The 17,283-nt window shown below is 45.6% G+C and overlaps 1 protein-coding gene across 2 annotated transcripts; it reads left to right on the top strand.

Moving 5' to 3' along the window:
• The first annotated feature begins 7,079 nt into the window (after positions 1–7,079).
• On the top strand, positions 7,080–15,698 carry plp1a (proteolipid protein 1a). Of its 2 annotated transcripts, XM_039011849.1 has the most exons (7): positions 7,080–7,185; positions 9,299–9,485; positions 9,939–10,095; positions 10,767–10,935; positions 14,422–14,495; positions 14,644–14,709; positions 15,109–15,698. In XM_039011849.1, exons 1-7 carry the CDS (start codon positions 7,182–7,184, stop codon positions 15,187–15,189), a joined length of 738 nt encoding a protein of 245 aa, XP_038867777.1. In that variant the 5' UTR covers positions 7,080–7,181; the 3' UTR covers positions 15,190–15,698. The 2 variants fall into 2 exon arrangements, with proteins under 2 accessions (XP_038867777.1, XP_038867776.1); XM_039011848.1 differs by lacking the exon at positions 7,080–7,185 and having other exon boundaries at positions 9,283–9,485.
• Positions 15,699–17,283: the final 1,585 nt, after the last annotated feature.

Raw genomic sequence — 17,283 nt, 5'->3', positions numbered from 1 at the left:
ATGCAAAATACCTAACGAGACCCAACATACTGTACTTTGATCCAGTATTTTCAAAACTGGGAGACAGCTGCATGTCAAAATAGAAAACTAAAACCTCCATTTATTTTTGTGTTTGTACCAGCAGTTTATTTCTGTAAGGGATAAAACAACAAAAACAAAACATGAAAATGACTTGTGTCCCTAAGTAGACAGTAGGTGAACTAAATAGTCACTCACCTAAAATAGCTATAAAACCATGAAATGTCTGTGTGGGGTATCAAGCTACTGTACACTAGTCACTTAATGACGACAGTGAGGAGAGAAACACAGAGCAGCTCTAGTCCCTTAATGATGACAGTGAGGAGAGAAACACAGAGGAGCTCTAGGCCCTTAATGACGACAGTGAGGAGAGAAACACAGAGCAGCTCTAGGCCCTTAATGATGACAGTGAGGAGAGAAACACAGAGCAGCTCTAGGCCCTTAATGACGACAGTGAGGAGAGAAACACAGAGCAGCTCTAGGCCCTTAATGACGACAGTGAGGAGAGAAACACAGAGCAGCTCTAGTCTCTTAATGACGACAGTGAGGAGAGAAACACAGAGCAGCTCTAGCCCCTGAAGACTGATATCTGCTTCATACAGACCTGGGTTCAAACAGTATTTGAAATCTTTCACAAATTCTTATCTATGCTTGATTGAGCTTGCCTGCCCCGCAATAGAACCAAAAGAATAGCCACTGAAATATGCAAACCCCGTCCATCTGGCAATCCAGGGAGCCTCAAGCAAACGCTCAAAGATTTTGAATTATTTTGAATAGTATTTGAACCCAGATCTGGTCTAAGCTGAGGTACTGACCCAGGTTAAGGTGATTGGATCTTTCTCCGGTTTCCTACTCTGACTGATGGCTGCTCTCGGGTATTTAGACACACTACAGGGATTAAATGTTCCTCGAGGGGAGGTGATGAAAGTTCCTCCAAGGAGCTGCTTAGCGGAGGGCAGGAGGCCGAGGGGCATGTAGGTAGGGAGGGTAAGGGGGAGGGGGAAGCGAGGGGGACAGGTGGAAGGTGGTGGGGGGAGGGAGGGTGACGGTGGAAGAGGTTTTAGGGGGGGAGACGCTGGGTCAAGGGAGGACAGAGGAGGTGGGGGGACGGAGTGAGGGGTTGTAAGTTACATATGGACAGACAGGTGAGAGAATGGGATGGTGGACCGGGGGGGGCGGGGGGGGGGGGGGGGGGTACTGCTAGATCACATTTCACCCAGCCAGGACAGAATACACTGCACTGTACTTCTAAATGAGCAGACTAGTTCTTCTGCTGTTGTCAGGAGCCTTGATCAGAAGGGTGCAATGTTACAGAGCCCACTGTTAGAAGGGTAGTGTGTCGACCAGATGTGATTGTCTGTTATAGAATAGAGTCGTGTCAGCTCTCTTCCCTGTCAAAGGCCCTGTTCAAGACAACATTACAGAAGAGACCCCTGACATGTTGCCTATTGTGCAGACCAGATGTGATTACAGAATAGGGAGTCGTGTCAGCTCTCCTCCCTGTCAAAGGCCCAGTTCAGGACAACGTTACAGAAGAGACCCCTGACATGTTGCCAGGTGCAGACCAGATGTGATTACAGAATAGGGAGTCGTGTCAGCTCTCCTCCCTGTCAAAGGCCCTGTTCAGGACAACGTTACAGAAGAGACCCCTGACATGTTGCCAGGTGCAGACTAGATGTGACTACAGAATAGGGAGTCGTGTCAGCTCTCCTCGTCTTTGAGATGTTCTGACTGTTTCACCTTACTGAAGTGAAGACGTTCCGGGGCGAGGACTGTGATATAATAACTGACACGGGTCTTATCTGCAGGTACACTGGCAGGTCCTTATTCCTTAGTATCTGTTGACTGTTGTTTATAGGGAGGGAAAACATCAAACAAGACTTAATCTGAGCATGTCACAAAGTTAAGAAGAAACAACATGAAAAAGATTTCATGCTGTGACATGTCCAATTAGCACAACAAGATGAAATAGAACACAGAGATGACAAATCAATGTTTACTTTACACCCAGCGTTGAAAACACAACAACAACTGTCAGCCAGACACTTCCTGTTCAGTCAGTTCTCTAAGCCTCTTCACAAGTTAAGACAGGTGACATAAAAGGACATTTAAAAAAAAAAGTGTTTGGTTGAGAGAATTTCCTTATCACATAATCTTTCCAACGATGTTGAAATCTGACAACGTTGTCGTTGATACGTTGGAGTTTGGCACCTTGGGTAATTCCACCTGTAATCATGCTCGGTTTGAAGTGTATGTGTGTGTATGGGTGGAAGAGTGTGTGTGTGTGTGTGTGTGTGTGTGTGTGTGTGTGTGTGTGTGTGTGTGTGTGTGTGTGTGTGTGTGTGTGTGTGTGTGTGTGTGTGTGTGTGTGTGTGTGTGTGTGTGTGTGTGTGTGGTGAGCTCTGGGGACATTGAGAATAGTTAAATGTACAGTAAGCAGAAGACATTTTCTGCAACATGAGTGTCCTGCTACTCTCTCTCCTGCATTCTACACCCCCAGTAAAATATCAGTCATTCTATCCAGCACTTCTTGATCACTCAGTGCAACCTCAAAAGAGAGACATCTAGGTAGAGTCACTATAAATCACCTACTAGTTTCCTCTATGTGTTTATATGCTCATTCCTCATTAGTGTGTGACTTGGTTTACACAGCAGTCAACTGGACGTTGAAAAAGCCTCACAGAAGTATCAGAGAGAATCCACAGTTCAATGGAATGTGAGTGAATTTCCAAAAGCACCAAAGAGGAGTGGTTATATTATTTTCTAGAACCCTGTGAGTCATCTTCGTGTATTCCACGGTGGAAGAGAATCTCTTCTATCTATAGTCTACTGCAACGATTCTCAACTGGTGGGTCGGAGTGTCTGAGTAATTTTTTTAATAAATAAATACTCCAGTCTGAATTTAAACGACTTAAACCAGGTAGAAAGTGGGCAGAAATTATAATGAATTTAAATTTTAGTATAATTTAATCTCAGAATATATTTTTTCAATATAGAGCTATTAGCACTGCTATTGTGGTTGATATTGTGATCTCAAACCTGAGTTGATTAACATTGTTCATCAACAATATGGGCAAAATATCGTTATTGACAATGAAAGAGGTGGGAATGTTGTTCCCTTGTCATATAATTACTATATCTACTATCAATATAGCATTACAAATAATTTTCCAGATTGTATCTTGGTGATTATTTTTCTTGACCTGAATATTCGGTCGCGACTGAAATAACCTGGTTCAATTTGGGTCCCGAGGCAAAACCAGTTGAGGACCACTGGTCTACCGGAAGCTTTGGTCTGAGGATTTCTCAGGTAGTCACCAGGCATAGAAATGACCACAGCCTTAAGAATAGGGAATTTTATTTAGCAGATGAAGTTAGAATGAATCTAGTTTCATGTGGCAATCCTTCCAAATCTTGTCTCGTTGACTCAGAACGTGAGAATCCTGGGTTTCTGAGGCTAATACATCTAATACTGATTAGAGCCTATGTAGAGCAGTGTAACCTACTGTACATATGGAACAAGCTTATGATGTGTAATGCTGCCGCCTAGTGGCTACGATGTGTAAAGGAAATGATGTACTGTTAATTCTGTCAAGTGGCCACAACCACAGATGCAAGAAATAAAGTATACTGTCACTGCCTTGCAGTCCAAGAAAGAGACGTGAAAGGAAGAACACACTTGATCAACAACAGGAGTTTCATCCAATCAAATGTTATTTGTCACTTGTGCCAAATACAACAGGTGTAGGTAGACCTTATAGTAAAATGCTTACAAGCCCTAAACCAACAATGCAGTCAATGTATGACCTCCCTACAACGCCTGGGCATGCTCCTGATGAGGTGGCGTATGGTCTCCTGAGGGATCTCCTCCCAGACCTGGACTAAAGCATCCGTCAACTCCTGGACAGTCTGTGGTGCAACGTGGCGTTGGTGGATGGAGCGAGACATGATGTCCCAGATGTGCTCAATTGGATTCAGGTCTGGGGAACGGGCGGGCCAGTCCATAGCATCAATGCCTTCCTCTTGCAGGAACTGCTGACACACTCCAGCCATATGAGGTCTAGCATTGTCTTGCATTAGGAGGAACCCAGGGCCAACCGCACCAGCATATGGTCTCACAAGGGGTCTGAGGATCTCATCTCGGTACCTAATGGCAGTCAGGCTACCTCTGGCGAGCACATGGAGGGCTGTGCGGCCCCCCAAAGAAATGCCACCCCACACCATGACTGACCCACCGCCAAACCGGTCATGCTGGAGGATGTTGCAGGCAGCAGAACGTTCTCCACGGCGTCTCCAGACTCTGTCACGTCTGTCACATGTGCTCATGTGCTCATGTGCTCAGTGTGAACCTGCTTTCATCTGTGAAGAGCACAGGGCGCCAGTGGCGAATTTGCCAATCTTGGTGTTCTCTGGCAAATGCCAAACGTCCTGCACGGTGTTGGGCTGTAAGCACAACCCCCACCTGTGGACGTCGGGCCCTCATACCACCCTCATGGAGTCTGTTTCTGACCGTTTGAGCAGACACATGCACATTTGTGGCCTGCTGGAGGTCATTTTGCAGGGCTCTGGCAGTGCTCCACCTGCTCCTCCTTGCACAAAGGCGGAGGTAGCGGTCCTGCTGCTGGGTTGTTGCCCTCCTACGGCCTCCTCCACGTCTCCTGATGTACTGGCCTGTCTCCTGGTAGCGCCTCCATGCTCTGGACACTACACTGACAGACACAGCAAACCTTCTTGCCACAGCTCGCATTGATGTGCCATCCTGGATGAGCTGCACTACCTGAGCCACTTGTGTGGGTTTTAGACTCCGTCTCATGCTACCACTAGAGTGAAAGCACCGCCAGCATTCAAAAGTGACCAAAACATCAGCCAGGAAGCATAGGAACTGAGAAGTGGTCTGTGGTCACCACCTGCAGAACCACTCCTTTATTGGGGGTGTCTTGCTAATTGCCTATATTTTCCACCTTTGGTCTATTCCATTTGCACAACAGCATGTGAAATTTATTGTCAATCAGTGTTGCTTCCTAAGTGGACAGTTTGATTTCACAGAAGTGTGATTGACTTGGAGTTACATTGTGTTGTTTAAGTGTTCCCTTTATTTTTTTGAGCAGTGTATATACGAAAAAAAACAAGGAAAAACGATGTTTACAAGGGACAAGACAAAAACACACGTCCGACTGCTACACCATCTTGGAAAGTGATATGTTACAACGCCAACCTTTACAACAAACATCCATGACCCACCACCCATCATGTCATCTGATCAGTCCAGCAATCAGTGGGCTAGAAGATACCTAAAATGACATTTTACAAGATGTCAATAGCCTATTTATTTATACGCTCAATTCCTGTAGGCTGTTAGCTAGGCTGTTAGCCTCGTACGAACCATCCTGATCTCGCCAGCTTTCATTCTGTTTCAAATCAAATGTTATTAGTCACATGTGCCGAATACAACAGGTGTAGGTAGACCTTACCGTGAAATGCTTACTTACAAACCCTTAACCAACAATGCAGTTAAGAAAAAATGTGTGAACCGCCACATCAATGAGAATGGGGACGTGCTCGGTCCTCATTTTCCTGTAGTCCACAATCATCTCTTTTGTCTTGATCACGTTGAGGGAGAGGTTGTTATCCTGGCACCACACTGCCAGGTCTCTGACCTCCTCCCTATAGGCTGTCTCGTCATTGTTGGTGATCATTTAGGCAGGTTACCTTAGTGTTCTTGGGCACAGGGAGTATGGTGGTCTGCTTGAAACATGTTGGTATTACAGACTCGGTCAGGGACAGGTTGAAAATGTCAGTGAAGACACTTGCCAGTTGGTCAGCGCATGCTCGGAGTACACGTCCTGGTAATCCGTCTGGACCTGCGGCCTTGTGAATGTTGTTTGCTTAGGGCCTTATACAGCTTGTTGAGTGCCGTCTTAGTGCCAGCATCAGTCTGTGGTAGTATGTAGACAGCTACGAGAAATATAGATGAAAAGTCTCTTGGTAAATAGTGTGGTCTACAGCTTATCATGAGATACTCTACCTCAGGCGAGCAAAACCTCAAGACTTCCTTAATATTTGATTTCGTGCACCAGCTGTTATTGACAAATAGACACAGACCGCCACCCCTTGTCTTACCGGAGGCAGCTGTTCTGTCTTGCCGATGGACCAAAAACCCAGCCAGCTGTATGTTACCCATGTTGTTGTTCAGCCACAACTCAGTGAAACATAAGATATTACAGGTTTTATTGTCCCGTTGGTAAGATAGTATTGATCAGAGCTCATCCATTTAGTTTTCCAATGATTGCACGTTGGCTAATAGGACTGATGGTAGAGGGGGATTACTCACTCGCCGTCGGATCCTTACAAGGCACGCCGACCTACGTCCCCGATATCTCCGTCTTTTCTTCCTGAGAATGACGGTGATTTGGGCCTTGTTGGGTGTCTGAAGTAAATCCTTTGCGTCCGACTCGTTAAAGAAAAAATCTTCTTCCAGTACGAGGTGAGTAATCGCTGTCCTGATATCCAGAAGCTCTTTTCGGTCATAAGAGACGGTGGCAGAAACATTATGTACAAAATAAGTTACAAATAAATTAAAAAAACACACAATAGCACAGTTGGTTAGGAGCCGTAAACAATATGTAAGCTAGCGAGATCAGGATTGTTCATACAAGGCTAGTAGGCTGTTGTTTTGTTTATTATCCCATGAAACAGTAGGCCTACATCACTACTGCTAGGCCTATTAGATAGGCTACACTTGAAAACAAAAGAAAGAAAAGAATGTGGAACCTTATCTGGCAAGACATCTTGGATATGCTTCCACAATGATATGCAAATGCACGTGGTGCTGCTTACTAACAATGAACTGAAGTACATTTCTCCAACGGCGAGAGAAGTTGACCTTCATTATCCTCAGTCTTGGACCGTTCTAGTGCGGACCCCTAGTCCATTGAAAAGCGACATTGTTTCTTTAAGATTCGACTTTCGGCCATCAGCGGGTCTGTCTGTTCATTGTTGGAGAGAGAGAGAGAGAGAGAGAGAGAGAGAGAGAGAGAAAGAGACAGCGAGTTGAGATTGATATACGGGGGCTGAGGACAAGTCGTGCATAATATCATCGAGCAGCTGGGGTGGAAAAGCAGCACAGAGCCCCGGTATTGAGCACACATCCTACCAGAGACAACATGGGTAAGTCGTCTACATTTGTTATGGTACCTCTAAATGGTTATTAATAGCCAACCAACCACAACCAAACTGTACATTTTCTTTTCTATTCTTTGAATGATGTTGGCATTATAAAATATTATATTATGGCTGGTATGAAAAGTGCTGATAAGTGATTTATTTAATGCTTTTGAGAGGTACAGACTAGCCTACTTTTCAGAAGTGCATTGTCTTTCACTTACAATGTCTTCATTTTTACCAACCCAATATGTTCTAAGTGCTATTTGTTTTAGGAAAGTAGCAAGTGAATTCATTATAGGCCACTTTGCAACAATTTGAACGCTAATGGGCTTCAGTTCCTGTTTCACTTGCTTCTCGGGGCATAAAGGTCTGTGATGTCCATGAGAAGTTGTTTGAGGTCCCTAATAGGTCCGTATTTTTGTTAGTATAGTTCCTCTCTGCAGTTCTCGAGAGGGGACTTTTGAGGCTAGAATGGTGCAAATAGAGAAGTGGAACTGTTTTAAACTAGGTAGAAAACCCCTGCACCTGTTGCTGGGTGACTATGCTATTTTCCTTCCTATGTGTACTGAGAAGTACTGCTATTTTCCTTCCTATGTGTACTGAGAAGTACTGCTATTTTTCTTCCTATGTGTACTGATAAGTACTGCTATTTTTCTTCCTATGTGTACTGATAAGTACTGCTATTTTTCTTCCTATGTGTATGATAAGTACTGCTATTTTTCTTCCTATGTGTATGATAAGTACTGCTATTTTTCTTCCTATGTGTATGATAAGTACTGCTATTTTTCTTCCTATGTGTATGATAAGTACTGCTATTTTTGAAAATTGCTTGAACATAGGCGTTGAGACTTGAAAAGTAAAGTGCTGAATATCAAGGCATGTTACTGAAGAGGCTTTTCGGCAGTGTGTTTATAAAAGGCGCTTCATGGTCAATCCTACGTCTGCATTGGCCGTGCAGCGTTTAAGGTGATACGGCCTCTGCAGAAGGCAGGGCATTTATACTTCTTGCGCTTCGCAGAGCAGCGCTGTTGTCAAGGAAGTGAGTTTGTGTTTATACAGGACCTCCCGCTATCACCTACCGTCAACTAATCCTGTCAATGCGGAACTATATGGAGCCATCCGCATTGTTACAACATTTGAGAGGAGCAAGGTGATGCGTTCCAAAGCTCAATTTGGCTTCTGCGAGCTTCTGATGTCTCCGTAATTGCATCACACCATCCATAAAGAGTCTCCAACCACATTTTCCAATCAACCATAAATTGGCTCTTAGTCTGTGTTCTTTCATTGGCAAACTTTTTAATTGGTTTAAAACTCATTTCCACACTGGAGTGATTATGCAACCTGGAAGACAGCCTGATCACACTTTCCACGCACACATACACACACACACAAAACCCTGGAGTCACCGAGTGCATGTGTATGGTGCCCCTTCCTGCCATCTGTGCCAACTGTAATAATGGTACCAGCTCCAGCCAGTCTTCCGAGGGAGAGCGTGATCTCCCCCCTGCCTTTCCCCACTTCCACCACGGACTATTGGATATCCCCCTGGCTGTCACAAGCCTCCTTCTGCTCCTATAAACCCCAGTGTGGGTGCTGGAGGTGGCTCTGGCTATTGTTTGCTTGACATTGGTGGCCCTTGTCTTCCCACACTGCACCGGGACAAAGAACATTGTCTCTGCAGTCACACAAGCAGCCTCTCTCTTTCTCTGTCCTCCCTCTTTTCTCCCACTCTCCATGGTGTGAGCGCTGATTGGAGCCAGGGTTAGTGCTGGGTTTGGGACAGACAGAGCCTCACATCCTAAGGGCCCATTCACACAGCACATGACTCTGGGGAAGAATGCCCGTAGCTAGCTGACAGACTGAACACTACTGTGCATGGGAAACAGACCAGTCCAAGGCCACAAAGAGTAACTCAGGGATGAGCTATTTTACGACCACAGCTGGATAGTGTAATAATTGTAGCCAGATCTTACAGTATACAGTTGTTTATCCATCCATTTAGTCACAGTGACGTTATGTTCATTACCACTCCCTTGGTGGTTGCCCTATGCTTCTCTAGAGGTAACCCATACGTAACCCTACATTAACCCCTATGTCGTTATGTCCTGTCCTATAGGTTGTTACGACTGCTGTATGAAGTGCCTGGGAGGAGTACCATATTGCTCCCTGGTGGCCACTCTGATGTGTTTCTCAGGGATAGCTCTGTTCTGTGGCTGTGGTCACCAGGCCCTCACTGAGACGGAGAGACTCATCGAGACATACTTCGCCCGTAACCTACAGGACTACATTACCCTGGCCTACCTGTGAGTGGCTCAAAGGCTATTGCTTTATCCCAAACCTACCACAGGGAATACCTGCAACTGATTAGAATAGGGGTGGCCAAGACCTAGGCTTTGTTAAAGCTGGGGTGGAACAAAAAGCTAAATTGTTTTGGCGATCCAGGACCAGGATTGGCCACCACTGGTTTAGATGTCCCCTAAGTCTACTGTATAAGTACATTGAACTAAACGGCAGACCTACTGTTAATGGTAGACCTCATGTTAGCTGTACACATCATAGACCTACTGTAGTGATGTGTCCTAATACTTTTTTCCTTCCTTCTCCCCTGCCCCTCCTCTTCCTTCTCCCCTGCCCCTCCTCTTCCTTCACCCCCCTGCCCCTCTTCCTTCACCCCCCTGCCCCTCCTCTTCCTTCACCCCCCTGCCTCTCCTCTTCCTTCACCCCCCTGCCTCTCCTCTTCTTCTCTTCCTACATAGTATCCAGTATTTCCAGTATGTTATCTATGGCTTGGCTTCATTCTTCTTCCTCTACTGCATCGTACTGCTGGCGGAGGGATTCTACACCACCAGCGCCGCCAAGCAGACCTTCGGAGAGTTCAGGAGCACCCTGTGTGGACGCTGTCTTAGTAGCACGGTGAGAGAGTGGGGGAAATGGTGGAGGTGTGATGGTAACAGGCTGGGGTGGAGGGGTGATGGTAACAGGGTGGGGTGGAGGGGTGATGGTAACAGGCTGGGGTGGAGGGGTGATGGTAACAGGGTGGGGTGGAGGGGTGATGGTAACAGGCTGGGGTGGAGGGGTGATGGTAACATGCTGGGGTGGAGGGGTGATGGTAACTGGGTGGTTTGGAGGGGTGATGGTAACTGGGTGGAAGGGTGATGGTAACATGCTGGGGTGGAGGGGTGATGGTAACAGGCTGGGGTGGAGGGGTGATGGTAACAGGCTGGGGTGGAGGGGTGATGGTAACATGCTGGGGTGGAGGGGTGATGGTAACTGGGTGGTTTGGAGGGGTGATGGTAACTGGGTGGAAGGGTGATGGTAACAGGCTGGGGTGGAGGGGTGATGGTAACAGGCTGGGGTGGAGGGGTGATGGTAACAGGGTGTGGATGATGTGGAGGTAAGAAGATGAGGATGGAGGGAAGGCTGGGTGAGGAGGTATAGTGGGGCTGAGGCTAGTGGGATAGAGGTAAGAAAGTGAGGGTGGAGATGAGAGCTCAACAAAACTCTGAAAGTTGCACTTCCCTGATTCATTTTTGGCCTGTTAAGATTCATAATGCCTAAACATGAATCTCTCTCTTCATCTGCAGTTTATATTGATAACGTACCTTCTGGCGGTGGTGTGGCTGTTGGTGTTTGCCTTCTCTGCCTTGCCTGTCTATTTCTTCTACAACATGGACGCTACCTGCCACACCATCACCGTCCTGACTGAGACCCCAGCTAGCATCAACCAGCTCTGTATCGACGCCAGGCAGTACGGTAAGGAAAGAGAACATCACCTCACTATATCATCTGCTATGTTCATTCATATGGTAACATATCGGTAAGTATTCAGACCCCTTTGACTAATTCCACATTTTGTTACGTTACAGCCTTATTCTAAAATGGATTACATTTTTTGTAAATGTATATAAATAAATAAAAAACATCACATTTACGTAAGTATTCAGACCATCTGCTATGAGACTTGAAATTGAGCTCAGGTGCATCCTGTTTCCATTGTTCATCCTTGAGCTGTTTCTACAACTTGATTGGAGTCCACCTGTGGTAAATTCAAATGATTGGACATGATTTGGAAACGTAAAACACGTGCCTATATAAGGTCCCACAGTTGACAGTGAATGTAAAAGCAAAAACCAAGCCATGAGGTCGAAGGAATTGTCCATAGAGCTCCGAGACAGATCTGGGGAAGGATACCAAAAAATGTCTGCAGCATTGAAGGTTCCCAAGAACACAGTGGCCTCTATCATTCTTAAATGGAAGAAGTTTGAATCCACCAAGACTCTTCGTAGAGCTGGCCGCCCGACCAAAATGAGCAATCGGGGGAGAAGGGCCTTGGTCAGGGAGGTGACCAAGAACCTGACAGAGCTCCAGAGTTCCTCTGGTGGAGATGGGAGAACCTTCCAAAAGGACAACCATCTCTGCAGCACTCCACCAATCAGGCCTTTATGGTAGAGTGGCCAGATGGAAGCCACTCTTCAGTAAAAGGCAAATGGCAGCCCACTTGGAGTTTGCCAAATGGCACCTAAAGACTCAGACCATGAGAAACAAGATTCTCTGGTCTGATGAAACCAAGATTGAACTCTTTGGCCTGAATGCTAAGTGTCACATCTGGAGGAAACCTGGCACCATTCCTACGGTGAACCCTAACCCTACGGTGAAGCATGGTGGTGGTAGGATCGAGGGAAAGATGAACGGCGCAAAGTACAGAGAGATCCTTGATGAAAACCTGCTCCAGAGCGCTCAGGACCTCAGACTGGGGCGAAGGTTCACCTTCCAACAGGACAACGACCCCAATTATACTGCCAAGACAAGGCAGGAATGGCTTTGGGACAAGACTCAATGTCCTTGAGTGGCCCAGCCAAAGCCTGGACTTGAACCTGATCGAACATCTCTGGAGAGACCTTAAAATAGCTGTGCAGCAATACTCCCTTTCCAACCTGACAGGGCTTGAGAGGATCTGCAGAGAATAATGGGAGAAACTCCCCAAATACTGGTGTGCCAAGCTTGTCGCGTCATACCCAAGAAGACTCAAGCCTGTAATCTCGCTGCCAAAGGTGCTTCAACAAAGTACTGAGTAAAGGGTCTGAATACTTATGTAAATGTGATATTTAAGTTGGAATAAATAAGCAAAATATATATATTTTAATCTATTTTAGAATAAGGCTGTAACGTAACAAAATGTGGGAAAAGTCCAGGGTTCTGAATACTTTCTGAATGCACTGTATGATCGCTGTGGGCCTAGTAAAGATTGGTCATACCACGTTTCACATGTATTACCTTTAATGTGGCAGAAACACAACCAGTCATGATGTTTTCATCTGCTTGTCAAACAATCACTTAACAAAGGCGCTCCTGTAGGCTACTTGTGCACATTAGTTCACCCAGAAAATAATTCCAGCATCCAAACCCCAACAGTGCTCTGTGCACCCGCAATGTGATGAATGGAAGCAGACAGCAGTTATACAACACCTAGGTGTATTGTAATGACGTTCTGGGATTGTCATTAGGCCTCCACTTGTAGCCTGAATTGATGCATCCACTGTTGTCTGCGAACGCCCGGGTCTCGGCCACTCATCTCCGCCTTGGCAAAAAGTGTTCTCGTCGAACCACAACGCAATTCGCTAATTTTTCATGACCTATATTTTTCTTGTTAATATATGTTAATTGTGATAGGCTCACGTTTTACCAGTACGTTGTACCCCCACAATTTTTGGGGCTGGGACACTGTACCTTACCGGACCGTACCTTACCAGACCGTAATGTACCAGACCTTACCGTACCAGACCTTACCGTACCAGACCGTACCATAGCATACCGTACCTTAACAAACCAGAACATACATACCAGAACATACCGTACCTTACCTTACCGTACCTTACCTCACCATACCGTACCAGAACATACTGTACCTTACCTCACCATACCGTACCAGACCATACTGTACCATACCGTATCCGAACATACCTTACCTTACCGTACCAGACCATACCTTACCTCACCATACCGTACCAGAACATACTGTACCTTACCTCACCATACCGTACCAGACCATACTGTACCTTACCTCACCATACCGTACCAGACCATACTGTACCATACCGTATCCGAACATACCTTACCTTACCTTACCGTACCAGACCATACCTTACCTCACCATACCGTACCAGAACATACTGTACCTTACCTCACCATACCGTATCAGAACATACTGTACCATACCGTACCGTACCTTACCTCACCATACCGTACCAGACCATACTGTACCTTACCTCACCATACCGTACCAGACCATACTGTACCTTACCTCACCATACCGTACCAGACCATACTGTACCATACCGTATCCGAACATACCTTACCTTACCTTACCGTACCAGACCATACCTTACCTCACCATACCGTACCAGACCATACCTTACCTTACCTCACCATACCGTACCAGAACATACTGTACCTTACCTCACCATACCGTACCAGACCATACTGTACCTTACCTCACCATACCGTACCAGAACATACTGTACCTTACCTCACCATACCGTACCAGAACATACTGTACCATACCGTACCAGAACATACTGTACCTTACCTCACCATACCGTACCAGAACATACTGTACCTTACCTCACCATACCGTACCAGACCATACTGTACCATACCTCACCATACCGTACCAGAACATACTGTACCTTACCTCACCATACCGTACCAGACCATACTGTACCATACCTCACCATACCGTACCAGACCATACTGTACCTTACCTCACCATACCGTACCAGAACATACTGTACCTTACCTCACCATACCGTACCAGAACATACTGTACCTTACCTCACCATACCGTACCAGACCATACTGTACCTTACCTCACCATACCGTACCAGAACATACTGTACCTTACCTCACCATACCGTACCAGACCATACTGTACCTTACCTCACCATACCGTACCAGAACATACTGTACCTTACCTCACCATACCGTACCAGACCATACTGTACCTTACCTCACCATACCGTACCAGACCATACTGTACCTTACCTCACCATACCGTATCAGAACATACCTTACCTTACCATGCTAGACCGTACCAGAACATACCGTACCAGACCTTGCCGTACCAAAACAGACCATACCAGACCGTACCATACCAGACCAGACCCTGACATTACCAACTGTGAAAGCAGACATTTTAGAGCAGAGAATCGGATATGTGTATATATTTTTCATCTCTTTCAGGGCTCCTACCATGGAATGCTTTGCCAGGCAAAGCTTGTGGAATGACACTGTCCACTGTCTGCAAAACCAGAGAGGTCAGTAATACAGTCTCTCATGATAGAACGGCAGACATGTTCAAAACAAATCGTCTCTAGAGTCTAGAATGTTAACGGTTCTGACATATTTCCAGAATGACACATGATCACTCTGACTCATCTCTGACTCTGATTTGTCCTTTTACAGTTCCGTGTGACCTATGACCTGTTCATCGCTGCGTTTGCCGGGGCTGGCATTACACTCTTGGCTCTGGTGAGTGACCCTGCCTTAATCTCTCAACTGGGACCAGATTGGCTACAGCTTTACAATAGAGTTGTGTCTTATGTGACGTAGTCAGTGTAGGTGTTCAGGAATGGCGGAACGTCAGGCCTCCGTGGCTGATAAGTCTCACTGTAGCTCTCTGTTCTTTCACTTTGAGTTCTCAGCTAATTCTGATGATAGAAATACCCTAATGATGTCATAACGTCTGGTACTTTTCCTGCTGGGAAGATCCCATAGTTACATTACCATGTCAGTACACTGTTAATGTAGATCAGAATTATACTGAGATTGTCATGGACCTTGATGGACATAGGTGCATGAAATGGGGCTCGAAATTCTGTCTTATCTGTCTCTTTTTGGTCTATGCTCTTTCTTACCCTCTCTCTCTAGCTCACCTACATGGTGTCCACCACCTATAACTTTGCGGTGCTGCGGTACCTGGGGAGAAAGGGCATAGGCACGCGGTGTTAAGACTCTCCACTTCCTCCCTCCTGTCTCTCCATCCGACACAGAGACACCCAGAGAGGACACTATGACTCCCTAACACCCCTCTGCCTATCCTCAACACCACCGGTGGAGTTGATTCTTTGAACTTGAGTGATTGATTCCTTGAACGATTCCTATTCTTTCCATGTTTCCCTTCACGACCCACCATCCTTTCCATGGACTGTGTGTTCGTAGCACCATGGGTGGTTTGATGGAAACCCAGACGTATACTACCTTAGTCTACTGCTTTGTCACACTGCTCTTCTCATGTTATATTTACTTTGCTCTGAAGCTGTCTTCTTCACGTTAGAAGTTTTCTGTATTTTTGTTATTCTCCATGTGTATTTTATCATGGGTTTGTAAAGATTGATGTAATGTTCCTCATATACTGCGGTTAGTGTGCCTGACGTATACACCATGTTTTCCTCACTTTTTAAAACGTAAATCACATGTAAAACCTACCTAGTAACATAACAAAGATCATTTTATTTGACAAAAGTATTCAATTATAAATGTCCCACTGACTCTCATGGTTAGGGACTACTTGGTTAGGGACTACTTGGTTATGGACTACTTGCCTACTTTAGGCTTTGGGATTATAATCGGTTACCATGGGTACCATCCCTCACATCTGGTTGCCATGGTACCAGACATGTGTGCGTTTGCAGTTCTTCTCTCTGACCTCAGGGCCTTTTCTCACGGGAGGCAGAAAGGCCTCAACAATGGAGGCCACACCCCTTAGGACTTCTTAGAAAACTAACCAATCAGAGGGGGTTCCTAGGGTCCACCTGCCCCGGCTGCCGGGTAGGGAGTGGAATCGAGGTTTGTGTGAGAAGGCCCCTTTGTTACTATAGGGACCTTGGTCTATGGCAAGGGTCAGATTGCATGTCATAGGGAGAGGGTCTCATGACAAAGACAGGAGAAAGGCTGAAGGCTTCTCTCAAAGGCCTGAATACAACCCTTCTGTGACGGACCCACTGCTGCACGACACCCCATCTGTTGGAGGTGATGGACCCTGTGAAGGGACTTGGAAAGAAAAGGGTTAACATTTGTTTGAATGAAGGGATTTCTCTGAGAAAAGGGACAACATTTTTAGTGAGTTTGTGCCATAGATTTCTGGTTGGTACAGATCAATAGGAGAAGTCTTTAATTTCTCTGATTTTAATGTTGAGATAGTAATGTTGTTACAGGTGCTTATTTTTATTTTTTTTAGCAACCTTCATGTTATTTAGAAGTTTAAAACATCTCTGAAGATGCTTTACACTGTATGGCACTGCATTGAGGTGATATTATCATTGCGCCCCCTTCTGGCAGTATATGTGGTAACGTTCGCAAGGGATGAGGGTCTGTTATAGAGGCAAAACAATGCAGTTTTTATATAGTTTTGTCTCTGTAGCTGTCTAGAAAATATTAGTAGTTATTGTATAACACCCTAGTACTTACTGTAGGTAAATGTACTAATCTTAACGACAATTCACACTTTGTTTAATCTCTTGCTAACAAAATATCTTGTAACATACTGTGAGTATAGGTTATCCAATTGGGTGGAAGCTTTATCCAACAGCTCAGGTTGGTTTTGTGAACTGACGGCTGGCTGTTTGTCTGTTTTTTGTTTCTTTGTGTTTTATGATATGTTGGTTTGGCAATAAAAGATGGTCTGTCCTTTTTTTAAAGAAATTGTTCTCTCTGTTTCCGTCACGACCGGATATTGAACCCATGACGTCCGTGCTACTCCAGAAGGAATGGCTACTACTGTCGGAACCCAGAACCAAACCTTGTGTGTCCTGGCCAGCTGGTCAACGTGGCATTTAGTTATTCACATTTATGTGAAGTCTGCCACGGGAAACTAGGCCGCTCATCTCACAAGCATAGCTCACTGAACCAACTGTTACCTCTCAATATCAGTCAATGTTTTGTGTGAGAACCTATGCCATGCTGTTGTTGATTGGCTTGGTGTTATAGTAAGCCATGTGCTCCTGGGACTGGTGGTGTGTTCTGTTTCTCTCCTCTCTTCTCTATACAGATACTCTACTGCCTCCACCTGGCAGTCAGACTACAGATACTCTGCTGCCTCCACCT

The sequence above is a fragment of the Salvelinus namaycush genome, chromosome 17, assembly GCF_016432855.1.
Source record: "Salvelinus namaycush isolate Seneca chromosome 17, SaNama_1.0, whole genome shotgun sequence".
Lineage (NCBI taxonomy): Eukaryota > Metazoa > Chordata > Actinopteri > Salmoniformes > Salmonidae > Salvelinus > Salvelinus namaycush.
This window is presented reverse-complemented; position numbering and strand designations above follow the sequence as displayed.